At 39.1% G+C, this 17,324-nt stretch overlaps 1 protein-coding gene across 1 annotated transcript in view; it reads left to right on the forward strand.

Annotated features, from left to right (window-relative positions):
• The window catches only part of ak8 (adenylate kinase 8), a 73,818-nt gene that overhangs the window by 13,141 nt on the left and 43,353 nt on the right, over positions 1–17,324 (forward strand). The window contains exons 3-5 of the mRNA XM_048613385.1: positions 4,616–4,665; positions 10,505–10,618; positions 15,371–15,439. Coding sequence (XP_048469342.1) covers positions 4,616–4,665; positions 10,505–10,618; positions 15,371–15,439 — 233 coding nt within the window. The remainder of the gene's footprint in view (positions 1–4,615; positions 4,666–10,504; positions 10,619–15,370; positions 15,440–17,324) is intronic.

Here is a 17,324-nt window from a genome sequence, read left to right on the forward strand (position 1 = left end):
GTTGCCTCACAGCACCAGGGACCAGGTTCAATTCCACCCTCAGGTGACTGTGTGGAGTTTGCACATTCCCTCTGTCTGCGTGGCTTTCCTTTGGGTGCTCAGGTTTCCTCCCACAGTCTAAAGATGTGCAGGCTAAGTGCATTAGCCGTGGGAAATACAGGGGTTACAGGAATAGCGTAGGGGAATGGGATGCTCTTGGGAGGGTTGGTGTTGGGCTTCTATAATGAAAGGAGTCAGCGGAAAGGCAGATGCTGAGAGTGGGAATGAGCAAGACAATTCACTGGACCTCACTGATCATCTTGGTCTAAAAATCCAGGATACTGTAAGGAGGAAAGTACTTGTTTCAACAAAACAGCCATTCTCCATGATCTAGATCCCAATGGAGTGAGATATACCATCTCTGGTTCCTGATTGTTATTGTAATTATGTTAAACTAGTCAAAGTAACCTTTATGCAATAGACCACATCTTGTTGTTAATACAAGTGCTTTTTCTTGTTACAACTCACTAATGGTTCATTCTCTATCACTTAAATGAACAGGCCCTTATTCGTATACAAAGGAGAATGGATGGTAGCACTCTAGAACAATCTCAAACTGCCAATGATTTGTCCTGAAAACTCATGACAGGAAGCTTATGCCTTGGGTCTAATTGGTGATACTGCATGGCAGAGGGTTCAGTCATAGTGTAGCACTGAGTGTTGTGCAGTCATCAGTGAACATCCTCACTTCTGATGGAAGGAAGGTCATTTGATGAAGCAGTTGAAGGTGATTGGTCCTTAGAAGCTATAACTGAGGAACTCCTGCAGTGATACCTTGAGGCTGAGATGATTGACCTCCCACGATCCCAATCATCTTCCTTTGTGCTAGGTATGACCACAACCAGCAGAGCGCACCCCCACCCACCACCACTACCACCATTCCCATTGATCTGTTCTGCTAAGTCTCCTTGACTCAGTGAAATGCTGATTTGATGTCATGGAAAGGCACTCTCACCTCATCCCGGTAGTTCAGCATTTTTATCCCTGTTTGGACTAAAGCTGTAATGAAACCAGGAGCTGAGTAGCCCTGGCAGATTCCATACAGAGTATCAGTGAACAGGTTATTCTTTTTCAAGTGCTTTTTGCTAGCACAGTAGATGTCTACTTTTAAGACATACCCAGGAAATTTTTCACATTGTTGAGTAGATGCCAATATTGTAGCTATATTGGAATAGATTGGCTCAGGACATGGTTAGTTGGAATACATGTCCTCAGTACTATTGCTAAAATGTTGTCAGGATACATAACCTTTGCAAAATCCAATACCTTCAACCATTACTTATATTATTATCCCAGCAGATGTTACCACTGGACAACTCAGATCCCAAACTGAAATCTGGCTTGATAGATCATATTTTGTTTTGGCTTTTTACAAGGTAGATTACTTAACGATAAACATGCAATGTTGCAGATTTGGTTTTAAGAATAAAACAGAAGTTAATTATGCAAAAGAATTGAAGATAAAATAGAATAAGCCAAACTATTTACTTATAACCCATGTTTAAAACTTTTGAATCATACAGTAAAAATATGTTTCCCTTAATCCCAACAATATTCCATTAGAGTACTCAAACATAAGAGACAGTGCTCTTCTCTATCCTGCACAGGTTTGACTTAGCTGTAGCTTCAAATTGTGACAACTTGATAGCTTCTTCCTTGATTCCTTGATGTAATTGAACTTAAACGTTGTCCGCTTTAAATAACCCCTCTGGGGTTTTAATCAAACACTTTTGGTCTGGTCTTTTAAATTTAACTCCTTAAGCTGATGCAACCTATTTTTAACAATTTTAAACTATCTTCTCCCTTCCTCAGGAGCAACTGCGTTATACATCCAGCTTCAACTAAGAAACCTGCAGAACTGCCCAAACTAAATCTAAACAAAAAAAAATTGGTTTCAAGTTGAGAGTGTTTCCCATAATCAAAAGAAATACCAAATTTTCTTCCAAAAGTCTAATACACTCCATTGTTTACTTTGTTCATCTGTAAACTCTCCCAATTCAAACAAATTCCCATTAGCCTCCAATACCACCTCTCTTAGATTTGTTTTTCTAAAAGACATCACCGTGGCTATAGAAATATAAGTAATTCATTAAACCCCTTCAGACATACGAAAAAAGCCTTATGGCACTGTTTCAAATTCGAAGATCCAAACTCAAAAATAAATGATGTTAATATATATATGATTGACAAATCTTACATCACATGTAATGTCACATGGAGTGAATTGAATTGATTAAAGACCGACATCTGTAATGTTGAGAACCTCAAGAAAAAGCTGAGATAGGCCATTTGGCAGTTCTTGCCAAAAGTAGTTGCAGACACTTCAACCTTTTCTTTTGCACTGATATGCAGCCATCCTTCATCATTGAGGATGAAGATATTTGTGGGAACCTCCAACTCATGTTGATTGTTTACTTGTGCACTACCATCCATGACTGAATGTGGCAGAACTTCAGAGCTTAGATCCATTGGTTGTGGAATTTCTTAGCCATGTCTACTGCACACTGCTTTTGTTCCTTCACATGTGAGTAATCTTATGTTGCATCTTTACTGGATTGACACCTAATGTTTAGGAATGCCTGGTGCAGTTCCTGACATGCCCTCCTGCTCAACTCTTTGAACCTTGATAACCTTTTACAAGTTGTTTATCAAGAATATATCTACCTCTGTCTTAACAGTATTCCATAATTGTGTTTCTATCGCCTTTTGAGGAAAGAGTTCCAAACGTTTGTGGCCATTTGTCAGAAAAGAATTTGCCTTATGTCTGTCTTACATGGATAATGCAGAATCCTCTGTAGTTCAGAGCTCTGCAATCTCTCATCATTAAGATAATATGCTTCTTCCTTTATTCTTTCTCCCAAAATGGATAATGTTACTTTTCTATGAATATTTGTGTCGTCAACAAATTTAGCAACCATTTCTTTGGTCCCTTCATCCAAGTTATTACATAATTGTAATAATTCCAAATTCCAGCCCCGATCCCTGTGTCACAGCACTCACTGAACACACTTGTTTTGAGTCAAATGTTTATTTTAATTTTCTGCTGTTACCTTGGCGTATATAAGCAATGACCCAACACTGATCACTATTTCACACATTTGCAGAACCAATCACTGGCAACTTGTGATTGGAATGGGTGCTGCCACCAGCCCTGATTTGTATATTGATCTTAAGGGTCAGTTTGGTTAACAGTGGTAGTAGATGAAGTAATAGTGAGTCTTAACCAAGAAAATGTACTTGTCATAACATCATATTATAGTCTATTGCATGATAACAATAGCTAAAAGTCATATAGACTAATTACACATAATCACCAAGACTAAGGAGACAGTAAGAACTGCAGATGCTGGAGTCAGAGTCGATACAGTGTGGAGCTGGAGGAACACAGCAGGTCAGATAGTATCAGAGGAGTAGAGAGTCGACATTTCGGGCCTAGACCCTTTATCAGGACCGGTGAAGGGTCTAGGCCCGAAACATCAACTCTCCTACTCCTCTGATGCTGCCTGACCTGCTGTTTTCCTCCAGCTTCACACTATATCGACATCACTAAGACTAAGATGATGCAAATCGAATTTCAAACTGGACTCCTCCATTCTCCATTTGACTGTGTGACATCATCAGATTGGGTGGAACCTTATGCAGTTTCCAACTCTTACCTTGTACAACACATCCAACAGCAGCAGCTATGGTCTGCACACCAGCTCTTTGTGACCCATCTATTAGCCATAACAACCCAAGACTGGACAGAAACATGCTGCAATGTGTACCCTTTTACTGTTGGTGGTACCTCACACGTTCTTGGACAGTTCCCCACCCTTGCCCAGCCATTACTGATTTTCCCACTGTATCTCCTTTCCCCATGCCACTTTTGTTCCACCCTGCCAAAGGCAGCCTCCTCTCATGTGCTGCTTTCTGATCGCTTGGAGAAATTATGCTGCAACTTGCTTATTAACCTTGATTTAAAGCCTTATCACTATGAAGACAAAGCAGCAAGTATTTACCCTGAGGTCCAGAAAGGACTAAAGCTTGCCAAGTACACAGCTCGTAGATGCAGTCGGGTATCTGAAGACATGTATTCCTCCATTGAGTAGGACTTAATTGGGACTGAGCACTTAATTCTGGTGACTTGTGCATTTAATTAGATTCAAATGCATACAGATAGATTTCTCAACACCTGCAGCTGCGTTGACCTGCTTTTTAAGGTTGAGGAACTTAATTGCAAGAGTTTATCCCACCATTGAAATTCTGAATTTTTGACTATTGCCTAATTAAGTTCCCCTGCTTGCCATTCTCACACCTTCCTCTGGGACCTGAAAATTCCGACCATGGTGTGGTTTCTTTATATGGCACAAAATAAGTATCATTATTTTATGACTTGAGCTAAAATATATAAAAATGAATAGAAACTAGTGTTTGTTTACATTTAAAATCTTTGTAATTCACTTTAGTTTGGCATAATTTTACACAAAACAATCTTTGGAAGCAAATTATACTATTTTGCTTGAATTATCTGTTCGATTATTAAAAAAATATTGATTGATCTTAATAAACATATTTTCTTCAAAATATATCATAGTTCCCCGGATTTTTCTGCTGGGTCCACCTGCTTCAGGGAAGCTTACTATTGTAAGTGCATTCTAACTTTACATTATTTACTGTAGAAAAATATTTTGTAATTAAGGGTGAATACATTTTTTTAAATAAAAGTTAACTTCTGGAGGAGCAGTGTTAGCAATTAATATCCATATTTCTTAATATTTATATTAAAGCATTTCTATTCCAAAATTATATCTTCACTGTCTAAAATGATTTGGGATGGAAGTGCTTTGTTTTGTTCGTTCTTATGAAATTTGTCAAACTTCTATAGGTAATGTTAATCAGCCTGTTCAGATGAGTTACAACACACATCCAGAACATGTCTTGAGTCCAGGTCTTCTGACTCAGAGGTAGGGACACTATTACTACAGCACAACCAACCCCTGCCTTAAATAGCATGTTTTTACATTCACTCTAACCAATTATTGAATTTATAGGAATATGTTTGAAGGGAGAGGGATAGATAAGAGGATTCAACCTTGCATGGGGAGATCCCCAATGAATTTTAAATCCATCACTGTAACTATGATGATCAGCCAAATGACCATTTTTGTTTACATCAGGCTGTTCTAGCATGTTAGAGCATAAATCTGGGGTAGATGGGACTTGAACCTGGGCCAAATTAAGGTCAAAGATAAGGACACTACTGTGGTGCCACAAGAGCCCTAAATCAAACGTTTTGCTTACAACAGTTTCCTTTAACTTGAGTTTGATTGGATTACAGGCTTTAATAGGCATTTTCATTGTGTCAGCAATGCAAGATTATCTAAGTAGTAATTTTAGTTAATGGATGTCAAATAATTAGTCAGTTAATTACTTGATCCTCCTAGAAGTTATTTTGGTCATTGTTCAGTATAGGAGATCATTACCAACCATTTTCGTTTGGATCACTATCTCCAACCTCATTCTTCTTCTTTTCCTCATATCTGTTCCTTTCTCTAATGACACATATAGCATCCCAGCTCTTCTATCTCCCAGCCAATGCACATGTTGACATGAGATTCAAGAGGCAAAAGGAAGAGAAGAAAGAAATACAATAACTAGCAGTAGAGAAAAATTTTAGGGAAACTATTGGAGCTAATGACCAATAAATCCTCTGGAACAGTTGGGTTGCATCATCTTATATTAAAGGGAATAGCTACAGAGATAGTGGTAGTACTGGTGATAATCTGCCAGGAATCTTTAGATTCTGGAAGAGTCCCAAAGAATTACAAAACTGCCAATGTTGCACCTTTATTTGAAAGGAGAAGGAAACAAAAACAGGTAACTGCAGGCTAGTTAGTTTAACGTCTGTTATTGGGAAAATATCAAAGTCCATTATAAAGGATGTAATAGCAGAACATTTAGAAATAAATAATACATTGAGCAGAGTCAGCATAGCTTCATGAAAGGCAAATCTAGCATTATTTGAGGAGGTAATAGAATGATATTTAAAGGGGAAGAAATGGATGTAATATATTTAGAATTTCAGAATACATTTGATAAGGTACCACACATTAGGCTACTTAGTAAGATAAGAGCCCATGGTGCTTGAGGTAGTGTATTAACATGGAAAGAGGATTGGCTTAAAAATAGGGGAGAGGGTCATTTTCAGGATGGCAACATGTAACTAATGGTGTATCACAGGGATCAATGATCGGTCTGCAATTATGTACAATATATATTAATCACCTTAGGTGAGGAAAGTGAATCTGCTATTGCCAGGTTTGTGGATCACACAAAAATAGGTAGGAAAACAAGTAGGTGGGGATGATACAAAGAGTCTGCAGTGGGATAAGTTATAGACAAGTTAAGTGAGTGGTCAGAAACTTGGCTGATGGAATATAATGTAGGGAAATGTGAAGTTATCCACTTTATCAGAAGACTTGAGGAGCTGAATATTATTTAAGATATGGTTAGTAAGTTTGCAGATGACACTAAAATTGGAAGCGTAATGGACAGTGAAGAAGATTACCTCAGAGTACACTGGGACCTTGATCAGATGGGCCAGTGTGCCAAGGAGTGACAGATGAAGTTTAATTTAGGTAGGTGTGAGGTGCTGCATTTTGGAAAGGCAAATCAGGGCAGGACTTATACACTTAATGGTAAGGTCCTGGGGAGTATTGCTGAACAAAGAGATGTTGGAGTGCAGGTTCATAGTTCCTTGTAAGTGGAGTCCCAGGTAGACAGGATAGTGAAGAAAAGATGGTGTTTGGTATTCTTGCCTTTATTGGTCAGAGCACTGAGTATAGGAGTTGGGATGTCGTGTTGCGGCTGTATAGGACACTGCTTAGGCCACTTTTGGAATACTGCATGCATTCTGGTCTCCCTGCTATAGGAAGGATGTTGTGAAACTTGAAAAGGTTCAGAAAAAACTTACAAGGATGTTGCCAGGGTTGGGGAGCTGTGGGGAGAGGCTGGATAGACTGGGGCTATTTTCTCTGGAGCTTTGGAGGCTGAGAGGTGACCTTATAGAGGCTTATGAAATGATGAGGAGCATGGATAGTGTGAATAACCAAGATCTTTTCCCTGGGGTGAGGGAGTCCAAAACTAGAGGGCATAGGTTTAAGGTGAGAGGGGAAAGATTTAAAAGGAACCTAAGGGGCACCTTTTTCATGCAACGGGTGGTGTGTGTTTGGAATGATTTGCCAGAGGAAGTGGTGGAGGCTGGTACAATTACAACATTTAAAAGGCATCTGGATGGGTACATGAATAGGAAGAGTTTAGAGGGCCAAATGCTGGCAAATGGTACTAGATTAATTTAGGATATCTAGTCGGCATGGATGAGTTGAATTGAAGGGTCTGTTTCCATGCTGTACAGCTCTGTGACTGTAAGTGCAGAAAGACTGCCGAAAGCTGAGGAACAAAAGAATTTAGAAGTCCTCATCCATGAATCATAAGAAGCTAGTGTTAAACTTCACGTAATTGGGAAGGCTAATTGAATGTTAGTCTTTATTTCAAAGGCAATGGAGTATAAAAATAGGGAGGTTTTGCTAAAACTATACAAGGCACTACTCCGACCACAGCTGGACTACCATGAACAGTTTTGGGCCCCTTCCTAAGGAAAGATATATAGTGACATCTGAGGCAGTCCAAAGAAGGTTCATTAGGCTGATACCAGGTATTGAAGTACTGCGTTATGAGGCGATGTTGACTAGTTTGGGCCTATATTCATTGGAGTTTAGAAGAATGAGAGATGACCTTATTGAAGTATATAAGATTCTTAGGGGACTTGACAGGGTAGATGCAGAAAGATTGTCTCCCCTTGTGGGAGAGTCTGAGACTAGAGGTCATAATCTCAGAATGAGGGATCAGACATTTGGGACAGAGGAAGAATTACTTCTCAGAAAATAGTGTGGAATTCTTCATTATAGAAAGGTGTTGAAGCTGGGTTATTAAGCATATTTGAGGCTGAAGTGGACAGATTTTTAATAAGGAAAGGAATCCAGGATTAGGGAGCCATAGGCAGGAAAGTGGGATTGAGGGTTATCAGATTAGCCATGATCTCATTGAATGGTGGATTAGACTTGATGAGGGCTGAATAGCCTATTTCTGCCCCTACGTCTTATGGTCTTATTATCAACCTTGGAGGTTTCTCAATGGCAGTCTTTGCCATGTTGCTGAGGTGTCTGCCTGGGTTTTAATTCTCCCATGTCTTTTCCCACCTCTTACTCCTGTGGTGTTGAGGTGGTTGTCTTCCCTGAATTCCATTTGGCCTTTATCCCCTGTGCATCTCTACTTGATTACCCTTGCCAATCCCCACGTTAGAATCCTTAAACACTATTATGTCCACTCATAAAATCTGTGTTCTTTTCTCACTTAATTCACATCTCATCTGATCAGTTCTATCTCTGCACTAAACAACTCCAGATTCTTGGTCACTTCAGCCTCCTTTAGCGTGACATTTCCCAATTACCACAGAATATCTTGTCCTACACACATCATTGTATTGATTCCCTGTCCACACACGTGAGCACCTTTCAATTGGTCCAACGCTACTCCACTTTCTAGTCTAAGAAAAATAAGCCAAACCTCCCTACCAGCACATTTTTAAGCTTCTTTTAAGCTCCCTAGTTCGCTAGATATTGATGCTTTTGATAGTCTACATCTTAACTGCCTCATCTCCACCTGCAATAACCACACCCTCATTAGACCTTGGTCAGTTTACACACACAGTATTCCATATGGTATGTAGAGCCTTCAGTCAATAGGTTGTAAATTTGAACAAATTTGGAGGATGACTTGCATGGTCATTCATTGGCAGACTATTTAATGGATAGATATGTGGTAGATGCAGTTCAGTGCAGAAAGATGTGAAGTAGTTCATTTTGGGGAAAAGAATATTTGAAAGGCAATTTTTTTAAACACGTTGATTTAATTTACAGCTTGGAAGGGAAGAGAAACATAAAAATGGGTAGCTTTTTTTTACTGGTATGGAGAAGATTAATCAGAATCTAATACATTTTTAAAATTATGGTTGTTTATCTTTTAAAAAAGAATGAAAAATGCTGTTTCTAGTCGCTGGTTGATTGGTTAACTGTCAACTTTACTGAAGGTCAAGAGTAGCCTGATGGGGCAATAATTGGCCAAGTTGGATTTGTCCTGCATTTTGTGTACAGGACATACCTGAGCTATTTCCCATATTGTTGTGTAGATGCCAGTGTTTAACTGTATTGGAAGAACTTGGCCAGGGTAGTAGCAAGTTCTGGAGCACAGGTCTTTAGTACAATTGATGGAATGTTGTCAGGGCCCATTGCCTTTGCAGTATCCAATGCCTCCAACTGTTTCTTGATATCATGTGGAGTGATTCAAATTGGCTGAAGACCAATATCTGTAATACTGGGAACAACTGGAGGAGGCTGAGATTGATCGTAGCGAATGCCTTGGCTTTATCTTTTGAACCATGTGTTGGACTCTTTCATTATTGAGGATGGAGATATTTGTGGAGACTGCTCCTCTGGTGAGTTGTTTACTTGTCCACCACCATTCATGACTGGATGTGGCTGGACTGCAGATCTTAGATCCGTTGGTTGTGGAATCGCTTCACTCTGCCTGTCACTTGCTGCTTATGCTCTTTGGCATGCAAGTAGTCCTGTTTGGTAGGTTCACCATATTGTCACCTCATTTTTAGGTATGACTGATGCTGCTCCTGGCATGTCCTTCTGCATCCTCCATTGAACCAAAGTTGATCCCATGGCTTGATGGCACTGAGTGGTTTATATGCCAGTGCATGATGTTGCCATTATCAAGGTTGTGCCAGGTGGTTTGTTTGGTTTCATTTCTTTGTTGAGACTTCACAGCAATTGGTACAACTGGGGAGGCAGTGGCCTAGTGGTATTATCACTGGACTGTTACTCCAGAGAACCAGATAATGTTCTGGGGAACTGGGTTTGAATCCTGCTATGGTCATTGGTGGAATTTAAAATCAATAAAACTCTAGAATTAAGAGTCTAATGATGACCATACATCCATTGTCAATTGTCAGGAAAAACCCATCTGGTTCACCAATATCCTTTAGGGAAGGAAATTGCCATCCTTACGTGGTCTGGCCTACATGTGGCTGCAGACCCACTGCAATATAGTTGAATCATAACTACCTGTAGGGCATCACTGGCTAGGCCAGCATTTATTGGTGATGGGTTTATACAACAGTTTTCTTTCTGCCTCAGTAGAGGGTTTAAGGGCCAAGAAAAATAGAGCTAGAATTACATTCAAGGGTCATGTTTATAAAAACAAATTTTGGACTTTTTCTGTGTAATTGATGTTTTGTATTACTCCTATTTAGAATATCTCTGTCGTATAGTAACTCCTAAAACCATTAAGATTTAAACTTAAACAATCAACTGGTATTATTACCCATGTATGAGATTTTGCACTTTCCTTTCACTAGGCCAAATTGCTGTGTGACAAGATCAATACGAATGTTCTTACTTTGGACAATATGTTAGCAAGTGAAAAATCTGAAGTTGCTAAAAAAATTCACAGATTAAACAATGGAAATAAGGTACAGTGATACTGCTTAAGATGCTGTTTTGTGATAAATTGCCTGTAGCCATTTTAAGTACGTACACGGTCCATGTTTTCAAATGGTAGTTGTTGGAAATTGGTGACAACAATAGAGAAGCCACCTACATGTTTTCTTGCAAATGCTGAAAAAAGTTCAAGTAAAATGGATTTTCTAGTTTAAGTGACTAAAGGGAAATATTTTCTCTTAAGTGTTTCTGCACAGTTTTTCCTAAAGGTGATGACTAGACACATGGTTTTATTAGTACTCACATCTTCTGACTACCATCAGTGGCTGCTTTTAATGCATGGTCAGAAAAGGTGAGTTGTTTGACCTTCAGGATTGTCACAAGTGAACAAAAATCCTGACTTGATTGGCCACAGATGCATTTGTTCTGATTAGGTGTTAGTTGAATTCTGCCTCGTATCCTTCAGCTTCTCCTTCCTTTCCCCAGGAATGCTGTTTACAGTTGTAATGCCCTGAGCAGTTCATGGGTTATGAATGAACTTTCGTTTGGCATCACATAATGTTCACAGAGCTATGGAAACAGGAACCCAGATTATTCTCTTGGCCAAACTGATTGTTCCTCCTGTAGTTTGTGGATATGTTGTGACATTGACGTTCTAGCTGTTTTTATCGTACATTATATCCGATGAGTTCAATTGAGGAAGTTTAGTCTTATTTCATTTTTAAAATAAATACTGCCCATTGAAATTAATTTTAAGAATTACTCCGATGTGGAAGTGGATAAAAATGAGTGGAGTTACTCAGTGCTAATTAAAGGAATGAAACTTTGCTGAAGGGAGATAATAGTTCTGGAAAAATGATTATAATGCAGCTGCTTAAAGAGCAACAGGGGCATTAATTATATTCTTAATACACTAGCTCTTGACTTGAAAAAATGTAATTGTGAGTCAGGCTGTAATGATACCCTTTTCTGGGCTTCAAAGTTTGGATGGCCAATTCTTTTCTAACATTAATTTTGACCATGGAGAGAAAAGGGTCCATTCAGAACAGGAGTTAAATCAGGGTTGATATTGAGAAAGAATCCTTTCATTAAATAATGATTTAAAAGAGGAAGAGCTAATTTACAAGTCCTTCAAAGTTGATTACTTCAACAAGAACTTGCATTACATTGCAAAGAAAATGTCCCAAGGGAACTTGCTTCACAAAGACATAGACAAAAATATTAACGTGTAAATATACTGGGCAGATAATTATACTGTTTGTGGGTGCACTCATGCATTGGCTTGATGGACATCCCTATGGCTAACTAACACTTCAGATTTAAATTTAACTATTTTATAATTCAAGATATATAGTGCAGTAATAATTTATTCAAAAATTAAAACATAATATTCACTATGTGGTATTGTAAATGTGATGCTCAGTGTTGCCCTTTTTATGCATATGTTTCCATACAGACATACATGTATAACCATTAGATTGTTCTGTGTGACCATGACCTTTTAATGAAGCCCTTTTGAACGAGTTATATGCATAAGTTTGGGAAGATTGCAGGTGAACAGCAGATTCTGCAAGAAATGAGTCTTGTATTTTCCTTGACATGTTTAAACTGTCAGTGATTATGATTTGTGCATGTTGGTTTTTCACACATTTCTGTAAGTTGACAGGATGAAATGGTTAGTGTCACTGATTGCACTAAAAATACCAACAGTCTTGATCTATGAAAGACAAATGATCTGTTTTCAGTGAGACCAGTAAAATTTGTTCTTTTCTGTTCACAATGGAAAACTAAGGGCTGAATTCTACTTTTTTTTTAGTTGTGTTAACTTTGTCAAGTTTCACGGAGGTTATCTCTTTCTGAGAGCTAATGAGTTTTCTCACGTTAGTATCCCAAACTGGCCTCATTAACTAGCTATTGCATCTCTGTGGTGACACTCTTGTCTGATGCTAGCCCAACTCTAACACTTACTATACCCAGACCTCACCAGTGCTGGGATATTCAGAATGGATCAGCATCCCTGGTACTGGTGTCATCTTTAAAAGGCTGTTATGCACCAGGATAAACAATATCAGTCTGAACTACCCTGCACAGTTTGTGGACAGGATTATATAGAGGAAGGTTCTCCTCTTCTTGTAGGGCCTGCCAATGAGGCCATGACACCTGATCCTGTGAGTGTGGTCCAACATTGTAAGCCCATTGCCATTCTGCCTCAGCTGACTGGAGAGATACACAATAGTATAGGAAAGAAGTAAGTCACCTTCATTGCTCCACCAGTATAAATGCCACCATCTTCTCTCTGTTGCCTCACATTAATTTCATTTCTATGGCTGTACCTACCTCCCACCAAGGCTCATGTTCTACCACACTTGCTATTGAATGCGGTATCTTTCCTCACTCTCTCAATCAACCCAAGTCTGTCTCACCACTAATTCTGTGCTGCCTATTCACTTGTTTGGGATAACACACCATTTTTACCCCATCTGCAGCAGCACTAATAGTTGTGCCACCCACTGTCATCTCCCTTTCTCTCGATGAAAACAGCCCACAACAGAGCAGAAGATCCAGGACATTTAGGCTGCCTGACGTTCGGCTCCTCATCTCTTACAGCCTAAGGAACCTGATCACCTCAAATGCCCAATGGACTGTGTCCAAGCCCCAGGACTGGGATCAGAGACTGCTTTTCACTTACTGTGCCAGGATGCACTGACTTAACTGATCTCCTTTGACTTATCTGAGGACTGCTGACAACCATGACAACTTCCTGGTTTTGTGCCTCCACTAAGTAGCAACACAGTACAGAAATCTGCTTGATCTTTGTTTATATGTGGATCCACCATTCACGGTTCCATGTATTCGAGAGGCCAACCTTGGTCATGATCCATTTTTCACCCTGTTGACAGGTCCTGATGGATCATGCGGTACTTCTAGGTCTGTCAGGGTGGATAGGGGATTCCCATTCTTCCACAGTTTTATGTTATCCACATTTCCTGCAGGTAATCAGAATTAGCTGTATTGTGAGCCTGATAGCTCTGGCTGAGGGGTCAAAGTGCAAAAGGCAAAATGCTCTGAGCGTCAAGGTCGGCTCACATTCAGTGAATGCAGTCCCTGTGCACAAAGTGTCCTTGCAGTAGCCTTGCAATGATAGTTGCTAGTGCATCCTGTCGTGCAACTTTAAAGTGCATAAATGTACTGTAAGTAGATTGGAAATGAGCTATGATGATGCGAAGAGGCTGGCCAGTGTCCAGTGCCGAGACCCATGAATGTGGGATCCGTGTGGTTGCTGCCAATAAATGTGCCCTGAAGTGCTGGTAGTGGGTGTCCAGATAGAGGTCCTTAGGCACATGAAGTGAGCTGGAGTTGCCAGATACCACTCAGACTTCCATCTTGAAAACTCTGTTCATTTTGGTTTCCTTGCGTGGGTGTTAGGGTAGGAGACTACTTATTAATGAAGTGAGAAGTGGAGTTAATTAGGCTGGCATCAAGCAATAATTCCCCTAATAGGCATTTCGCTACTGCCTAAAAATAATCTCATTTCAATGTTTGAATATGAAACTAGTTGCTCCCAACATTGAGATAGCAATGCTCAAGTTCTCACGTGATTCTCCCAGATTTCTCACCATAGTCAATATTGTCAAGATCCTGAAACAGCCCTAACATTCTAAAGATAAAATTAGTAATTTCCTGGCTCCCTTAAAATTGTTAATTAACTTCCTCCAGTATTACAAGTAGTGAAAATAAAAGACAATTTTCCAAGGCAGTAATTTGAGTTATTTTAAGATTATGCATGAGCTTTGTTAAATTTTAACTTTTTCATGAATGAATACATTAACACTTTCTCTTTGTTCTAGTCATGAAGGATCTGCGTTACGATATTAACACAATGTAGTGACATTTAAAATTAGGAATTAAAATTGCTTTACCTTTAAATTAGAGAAAAAAATTTAACCAATCGGACACAAGTTCTACTCAAGCAGCAACATTTTTTATCCTTTATACGATTAAGTAATTTCATTTGAAATATTTAGATTTCGTGGAAAGGTCATTACAATTGAGAACAAATAACATTGTCGGGGGTCTGTGGGGGAGGGGCATTCAAGATAATGATCCAGGAATCAATCAGTGCTTCTTTAGTACAGGTTATAATTAAAATGATTTCTGTTCCAATGCTTATCAGTTGGATTTTACATTTTGTTTTGCTAATGTGTTATATAAATTGGAAACACAATGAAGGTCAGGCAATATAATTTTATAACCCAATTATTTGACTGACCATTACTTTTGTTTGTTTATTCATTCATTGCATCTTATGGACATTCTTTTTGAATCTTCTGTGTTGTAAAAGTTGCCATACTTTAGCTCCAGATGGTAGACATCAATCTGAACCAATTTGGACATATTTACTAATTTGATTTCCCCAGATTTTCTAAAAACCGTAAAGCAACTTTAAAAGATTGCCTTGTATAGCAGGACTATACAAAATGAGTTTGTAACTTTCATAACCTCTGTCAGTGTGACACTTCAAAGGGATGAAACAGAGACTGGTTGTGGAAGCAAGCAGCATGATCCACCACAAGCAGGCAGTGAGTCCATACTCCCACTGCGCTGGACCATGGGTCTCGAGCCAGCAGCCCCATGGGACCCAGTAACTGTCAAAAAAAAAGTGCCTGCCGATTCTCTTCACTTTTCTCCTTCAGCCTAATCATGTAGGGGCTTTGGAATTCCTTTTGAACTTCGCTCTGAATATTCACCCTCTCATCTCTTTGCAATTCTCTTTTGCTTTGCAGGAAATTCCCAATACACTATGGGCAAAGCTGATCCTAGAACGGCTGTCAAAAATGGACTGCATCAAACGGGTAGGAATCGCTCCTGTAGGAATAGTCAAAGAGCAATTACACAGCATGCACACATACTTGGCATTCAGCGGTGGAATGAGCGGGGGATTGGTTCAGGCAGTGGCTGATTGCTCTGTCGAACAGCAGTGGGGGAGTTTGAAAGTTTATTAAGAGGATAAAGTGCAGGATGAGTGTGTGCATATGCTAATCTGATAGTTGAGCGTTGATCAAAGACTAAACACAGAATCCAACTGATTGCCTGGAGCAGTATTCAGGGCTGGGATGGGCTATGTCACCGAGAAACCAGACAGAACAGTCAAATGAAACCGTACAGCTAGTTGGTTAGTAAGGCAGCTGCAGCAAATTTTTATTTAGCATAGAGTAATTTTTAGAATTTGTTTGACATTTTCAATAAAATATGCAACAGCATATGCATTTTAACAGTTACAAAAACAATTAGATAAGTTACTTCAGTTTTTTTAAAACAATTTTCTTAATTCCAACTTGTTAATTTACTGAAAGTTTAAAACAGAAAGGTATTTGAGATGGCCAATATGAGTGGATTTCAGCCTTATTTATACAATAGGTTTTGTCTTCATGTTTACTGTGCCAGTGTATCTATGTGCTACCTAAGACACACAGAAGTGATGCCTTTTTGTTTCCTATCTCATCTATGATTTTTTTCTGCACAATATGAATTGGCTGAATAGTTGGACGAATTGTTACAACCAATTTTGAGCAAGTTTCCCACAAAAATGGCAAAGGATTCCTGCACATTTGCAAAGAACAGGATTTGCAAACCGATAACAATACTAGTTCATGGCTTATGTGACATTACTAACCTATTCACCAATATATCGCTCAAGGAAGCCATAGATATTTGCATTGCAGCATTGTATTGTGGCAATGTAGACCTGCCAATCAGTATTCATTGAACATGAGGAACTCAACAACTCACACTGTTGAGTTCAGTTTTATCGGCAGCATGTACGCCCAAATAGTTGCTGTTGCCATGGGATGCCGTGCTTGGTCCAGCTCTCACAAACATCTTTGGGTTCCATGAAAAACATATCCTGGATGGAATGACTTTATATCTAAAGGACTGGAGTATATGTTGGAGAATTTATACTGCAGTTATACAAAACTCTGTTTAGACCCCATTCGGAGTACTGTTAGGAAATCTGGGCACTGCATCTTAAGAAAGATATATTGGCCTTGAGGGAGTATGGTGCAGGTTTACAACTTCAAGGTTAGTTTGAGGAGTGATTATAAAAAATAGATCTGTTTTCTGTAGAACTTAGAGGCTAGATGGGTTATCTGATCGAAGTCTTCAAGATATTAACATGAAAAGAAAGGGAGATAAAGATAAACTGTTTCCACAGGTTGGAAATTCTAGAACTAGGGGACGTAGTCTGAGAATTAGTGCCAGACCATTCAGGAGAGATGTTAGCAAGCACTTCAACACACAAAGGATGGTTGATATTAGGAACTCTCTTCCACAAACACCAGTGAATGTGGGATCAATTATTAATTTTGAATTTGAGATAGACATTTTTTGTTAAGCAAAGATACTAAGGGACACAGGCCAAAGACAGATATATGGAGGTAGACTACAGATAGCCATAATCTCACTGAATGATGGAATAGGCTCAAGGGGCTGAATGGTCTATTCCTGTTTCTGTGTTCCTATAATGACACATAATCTCCTATCCCTTGCATATCTCTGATATGTAGATGATAGGTTTGCAATAATTGAATCCATAGCAGCATATAAGAATTTCCTTAAATGTGTGAATGGGCACCATCCTGCTCTTAAATTCATCTTTGAAATGGAAAAATGAACTGAGCTCCTTTCAATGCCCATCTCAGTTGAGAAAGCAACCTTGCAGTTCTCTACAACTGTCTA

Source organism: Rhincodon typus, chromosome 28 (genome assembly GCF_021869965.1).
Source record: "Rhincodon typus isolate 14 chromosome 28, sRhiTyp1.1, whole genome shotgun sequence".
In the NCBI taxonomy this organism is placed as follows: Eukaryota; Metazoa; Chordata; class Chondrichthyes; order Orectolobiformes; family Rhincodontidae; genus Rhincodon; species Rhincodon typus.